General features: G+C 42.0%; 1 protein-coding gene across 1 annotated transcript in view; it reads left to right on the plus strand.

Moving 5' to 3' along the window:
* COL20A1 (collagen type XX alpha 1 chain) overlaps positions 1 to 6,000 on the plus strand; it is a 265,731-nt gene that overhangs the window by 23,962 nt on the left and 235,769 nt on the right. The window contains exons 4-5 of the mRNA XM_058174284.1: positions 2,240 to 2,383; positions 3,976 to 4,104. Coding sequence (XP_058030267.1) covers positions 2,240 to 2,383; positions 3,976 to 4,104 — 273 coding nt within the window. The remainder of the gene's footprint in view (positions 1 to 2,239; positions 2,384 to 3,975; positions 4,105 to 6,000) is intronic.

Here is a 6,000-nt window from a genome sequence, read left to right on the forward strand (position 1 = left end):
GACTTGCTTCAGGAAGTTGTGGAGGTTTTCAAGAAGACACTGGATAGCCATTTGTCCAATGTGTATGTGTCTCCTGCTCAAGCAGGGGGTTGGACTAGAAGATCTCCAGGGTCCCTTCCAACCCTAGGTATTACTCTATATTCTATCTCAGGGGTCAGCAATCTGTGGCTCTGGAGCCGCATGTGGCTCTTTCACCCCTCTGCTGCGGCTCCCTGTCACTCAAAATATACGTCACAAACTGCCAATGTGCGACACATGCCGGCATGTGATTTATTGAGCTTTTCAACTCCCGGTAGGCCAACCATGGATAAATCCAAGAAAAGAAAAGTTTCAGAAGAAAACAGGACGTTTAATTCAACTACGTATGCTAGTTTTGTGGCCGCTCAAGAAATAGTCAGGCACGGGAAGGGTTTTGTGACTCCTGGTGTTTTTTTTTTTGTTTTTTCTGTGGGAAATAGGTCCAAATGGAACTTTGAGTGTTTCAGGTTGCAGACCCCTGTTCTATCAATTCCAATTGACAATTTGTATTAAATGGCATACACTTTAATGAGCTCACGGACGCTTCTGCCTTTTAATAAAATTATCTAGTCGGAAAGTATGATACTCGTCTCCTTCTGAGTTTTGGATGGATTCATGGTGACTACAGGCTATCCTTACTTAACGACCAGTTGCTTAATGACTGTTTAAGTTATAACATACACCCAAAAGTTACTTACAACCTGGTTCTGGGATTCTGATGGTGACACGCACACACACGCACACACACACACTCTCCTGGTGGTCACATGACTGCATTTCGGCACTTGGCAACCAGTTTGCTTGTATGGGTTGGCTCATTCCAGGGGTGAAATGCTCCCGGATCGGATCCGGTAGCGATGGCGGCTGCTGGTTCGGAGGACCGGTAGCAAAAATCCCTGGCCCCGCCCCCCCCGCCTCTGCTGAGCCGCACCATCTGCAGAGGTTGCTTTTTTTTTTACTTTTAAAAGCCGGTTTTGCTTCAGCCGAAACAGGCCTTTAAAAGTAAAAAACAGCAGAACCTTACTTGTACTCTTACTTGTAGAAAACATGTTTTCTACAAGTAAGAGTAGAGATTCTAAGGCACTTACCTAATTACTGATGAACGCATGGCTCTCTTTTCAGCCGGAAAGCAGTTTCAGTTTCGGCCCAGACAGAATCAATCGCTCAGCTAATCTATTTCCTCGGTGATCAACTAATGCTGGCTGGCTTTGCCGGCTCAAGAACTCTGGGATTTGAAGTCCACAATAAAATAAAATAAAATAAAATAAAATAAAATAAAATAAAATAATAAAATAAAATATTTGTGCAGCTTTCTGAGATTTAGTGTGTTTCTGTAGTGTTTGACTCTAACTACACAAACTTAAAGTTAAAACTTTAAAGTTTTGTGATTTTATGGGGGAGTATGTTATTTTAACATTTGGGCATTTAAATTAGTTTTTTAAGGGATGTTTTTAATTATTGTGTGTATTTGTATTCTATCTGCCTGTTCACCGCCCTGAGTCCTTCGGGAGAAGGGCGGTATACAAATTAAAATATTATTATTATTATTATTATTATTATTATTATTATTATTATTATTATTATTATTATTAAACACACAAAATCTCAGAAAGCTGTATGTGGCATATTGTGTGTGTGTGTGTGTGTGTGTGTGAGTTGTGTGTGTGTAAAGTATGCAAGTTGGTTTTTGAGCTTTTTGTGGCTGTGTGAAGTGTGAAGTGCAGCGGCTTTTACATCGTGTGTGAGTCAGTTGTGTTGTGTTGTGTTGTGTGTGTGTAAAGTGTGAAAGTTGGTTTTTGGTACCTCTTATTGTTGTTTTATACTTTCTTTATTATTTTTATTATTTATTGTTATTGGCCACGCCCAGCCAGCCAACTGACCACCAAGCCACGCCCACCAATTAAGCCACGCCCACAGAACCGGTAGGGAAAATTTTTAGATTTCACTCCTGGCCCCATTCTGTGATCACATGAAACAATTTACGTGACATGGAAGGAGGGCAGTGTGATCATTCACAGTGGCTTTGTGTGTGTATGTGTGTGTGTGCATGTTTGTGTGTGTGTGTGTTATGCACTGTAAAGCACCCATTCTGTCTCCATTGTAAATCCGAGCGGTCGTTAAGCAACCGCTTGTAAGTCAAGGACTTTGCTTGGATGTTTAAGCTATGATTTGTACGTTGGTGAATTTATTTACTTTTGCTTCCCTCTTCTACCTGTTGTAGGTGACTCTGAGCAGGAAGTGATGCTGAAAACCAAGATGGCGAAAGCAACGGTGGGCGGGCTGAGTCCCACCAAAGAATACACTCTACAGATCTACATCCTTAACGGATCCCAGGAGGCCCTCTTTGTCAAGAGGAAATTTGTGAGTAAGTGTGGTTTCTGCTTCCTTCTGCTCCATGTAGTTTACTGTTGGCCAGCCTGGCTTTGTAGTTGTCCTTGGTGCTCTCTGAGCTCAGTTGTTTTCTTGCAGATGTTTCCTTACCCAACTAGGTAACATCATCAGTGCTACCAGAAAGTAGTGTTTGTGGAGAGGAGGAGGGGGAGGAGGAGGAGAAGGAGGAGGGGAGAACTTTGAGGTCCTTGGTGGTCTCTGAGCTTGGTTGTTTCCTTACATACATTTTTAGACTCAGAGACTCAGAATAACTTTATTGTCACTTTCAACGTACGCTAATTGGCATACATAGAAATGAAATTTCTTTGCCTACAGCTCTCAAAGGGTCACCGCCTCCAATGTACACTACATGGACATGACAAGTTAAATAAATAAATACAAAATTAGGTATATACCCACATATATTACACGACACAGAGAAACAATACAGTCTTTCATTACCAAATAGGTATCATCATCAGTGCTGGAAGGGAGTGGGGTTTGGGAAGAGGAGGAGGAAGAGGAGGACTGTGGGGCAGTGGTGGGTTTCAAATTTTTTTACTACCGGTTGTGTGGGTGTGGCTTGGTGAGCGTGACTTGGTGGGCATGGCAGGGGAAGGATACTGTAAAATCCCCATTCCCTCCACACTCCAGGGAAAGGTTACTGCAAAATCCCCATTTCCTCCTGATCAGCTGGGAGTCAGGAGGCAGAGAATAGATGGGGGCAGAGCCAGTGAGAATTTTTACTACCGGTTCTCCGAACTACTCAAAATTTCCGCTACCAGTTCTCCAGAACTGGTCAGAACCTACTGAAACCCATCTCTGCTTTGGGATCCTTGGTGCTGTCTGAGCTTGGTTGTTTTCTTGCAGACACTTCATTACCCTACTAGGTAACATCATCAGTGCTAGAAGGGAATAGGATTGGATTAACACTGTTCATAGACTAGCATCTTGCTCTGTCAGTATTGGTTGGGCTGTTCTTAGCGGTTGGTTGTTTACTGTTTGTTGTTTGTCAAGAAACTACCAAGAACACTGCCGCTAACACTGGCAGGGTAAGTCAGGATCTCCATACAAGATTTGTTTGAACTCAACCTGTCTTCCATTGAGGACCTGTATACTGCACGAATCAAGAAGAGGGCCGTGAAAATATTTACAGACCCCTCGCATCCTGGATATAAACTGTTTCAACTCCTACCCTCAAAATGACGCTATAGAGCACTGCACACCAGAACAACTAGACACAAGAACAGTTTTTTCCCGAAGGCCGTCACTCTGCTAAACAAATAATTCCCTCAACACTGTCAGACTATTTACTGAATCTGTACTACTATTAATCTTCTCATCGTTCCCATCACCAATCTCTTTCCACTTATGACTGTATGACTGTAACTTGTTGCTGGCAATCCTTATGATTTATATTGATATATTGACCATCAATTGTGTTGTAAATGTTGTACCTTGATGAAGGTATCTTTTCTTTTATGTACACTGAGAGCATATGCACCAAGACAAATTCCTTGTGTGTCCAATCACACTTGGCCAATAAAAATTCTATTCTTTATTTTCACGTCATTTCGGCTGCCACAGTTGAAGAACTGAAAAACCACTCCCAGGCCAGAAACCACAGGAAGCATCCAACCAGTATGCCGGAGAAAGGAGTAATCTTACCAGTTGAAGTCACTTTACCAACTCCGGATGAAACTTCAACTTTGATAGGTATGAAGCAGGGTGTGTGTGTGTGTGTGTGTGTGTGTGTGTGTGTGTGTGTGAGACGGGAGGGGGAATATGGGAAAGTGGATTGAACTCATAAAGGTAAAGGATCCCCTCACATTTCAGGCCCATTCCTCATGAGTGTACATAGTCCTCGACTTACAACCATTCGTTTAGTAACTGTTCGAAGTTATAATGGCACTCAAAAGAAAGTGAGTGATGATCATTTTTCACACCGTAGGCAGCTTTCCCACCGAGCCCAAAATTTCTGTTGCTAAGTGAGACATTTGTTAAGTATCCGCATTTTTCAGGAGTATAAGACTCACCGGAGTTTTTGGGGAGGAAAATAAGAAACAAAGCTGATTGGCAGGTGGATCGGCCTCCCGGAATGCCCCCAACCAGCTGTTTCCAGAGGTGAATTTTAGCAACAGGTTCCTTGATTGTGAGCTCTGTGCCTTGCTTTTTTTTTTCTGGCTCTGAAACTTCTGAAACTCCATTTCAGAAAAAACTTTTTTCTGCCTCTGAAAGCCTCCGAAACAGCTTTAGAAAAAAAAGCCTCTGAAGCTCTGTTTGGGGGCTTCTTTTCTGAAGCTCTGTTTGGGGGCTTTTTTTTCTGAAGCTCTGTTTGGGGGCTTTTTTTCTGAAGCTCTGTTTGGAGGCTTTTCTTCTGAAGCTCTGTTTGGGGGCTTTTTTTCTGAAGCTCTGTTTGGGGGCTTTTCTTCTGAAGCTCTGTTTGGGGGCTTTTCTTCTGAAGCTCTGTTTGGAGGCTTTTCTTCTGAAGCTCTGTTTGGGGGCTTCTTTTCTGAAGCTTCATGTCTGATGCTTTTTTCAGGCTCTGAGACCTCCATTTGAGAAGCTGGACGGGGCTACATTCAGAGTATAAGATGCACCCAGATTTTCACCCTCTGTTTTGGGGGAAAATGGTGAGGCTTATACTCCGAAAAATACAGTAAGTTTTACCCCATGTTATGACCTTTTTTGCTGCAGTCATTAACTGAATCGCTGCGGTTGTTAAATTAATGACACGGTTGTAAAATGAATCGGGCTTCCCTGTGGATTTTGATTGTCAGAAGGTGACAACAGGAGGATCACGTGACATTGGGACTTTGCAACTGTCATAAATATGAGTCAGTTGTCAAGCATCTGAATTCTGATCATGTAACCATGGGGATGCTGCAAAAAGTTGTAAGCGTGAGAAAAGTTCTTAGGTCATGTTTTTCAGTGCTGTTGTAACTTCGAACGGTCATTAAATGAATGGTTGTAAGTTGAGGAGTACCTGTATAAGTGTTGGAATTCATTGTTGGAATGTACAGCTAGTCCTCGACTTACAACAGTTCATTTAGTGACCGTTCAAAGTTACAACGGCACTGAAAAAAGTGACGTATGACCATTTTTAACACTTACAACCTTTGTAGCATCCCCACGATTATGTGATGAAAATTCAGATGTTTAGCAACTGCTTCATACTTATGACGGTTGTTGTGTCATGACCGGGTCATGTCATCATTTTTCGTGATCTTCTGACGGGCAAACTCAGTGTGGCATCCAGATTCATTTAACAACAGTGTTACTAACTTGACAACCTCAGTGATTCACTTAACAGTTGTGGCAAAAAAGGTTGTAAAATGGGGCAAAACTCCCTTAATAAATGTCTCAGCAGCAGAAATTTTGGGCTCGATTGTGGTCATAAGATGAGGACTACCTGTATTTCTATGCAACAACTACAGTAGTATTCAACCAGTAGATGGCAGAGTTTACAAGTTTGGATCAACTTTATGCTCTTTTGTTTTAAGTAAAGTTTCCTGTTTTCTGTTACCATTAAAACAGTTGAGCAGTAAAGCACATGGTGACTGTACTCTTTGTTTGCTCTGTGATGCTATATATATAAATAAGAGTTTCTAA

This window comes from Ahaetulla prasina, chromosome 3, assembly GCF_028640845.1.
Source record: "Ahaetulla prasina isolate Xishuangbanna chromosome 3, ASM2864084v1, whole genome shotgun sequence".
Taxonomy (NCBI): domain Eukaryota; kingdom Metazoa; phylum Chordata; class Lepidosauria; order Squamata; family Colubridae; genus Ahaetulla; species Ahaetulla prasina.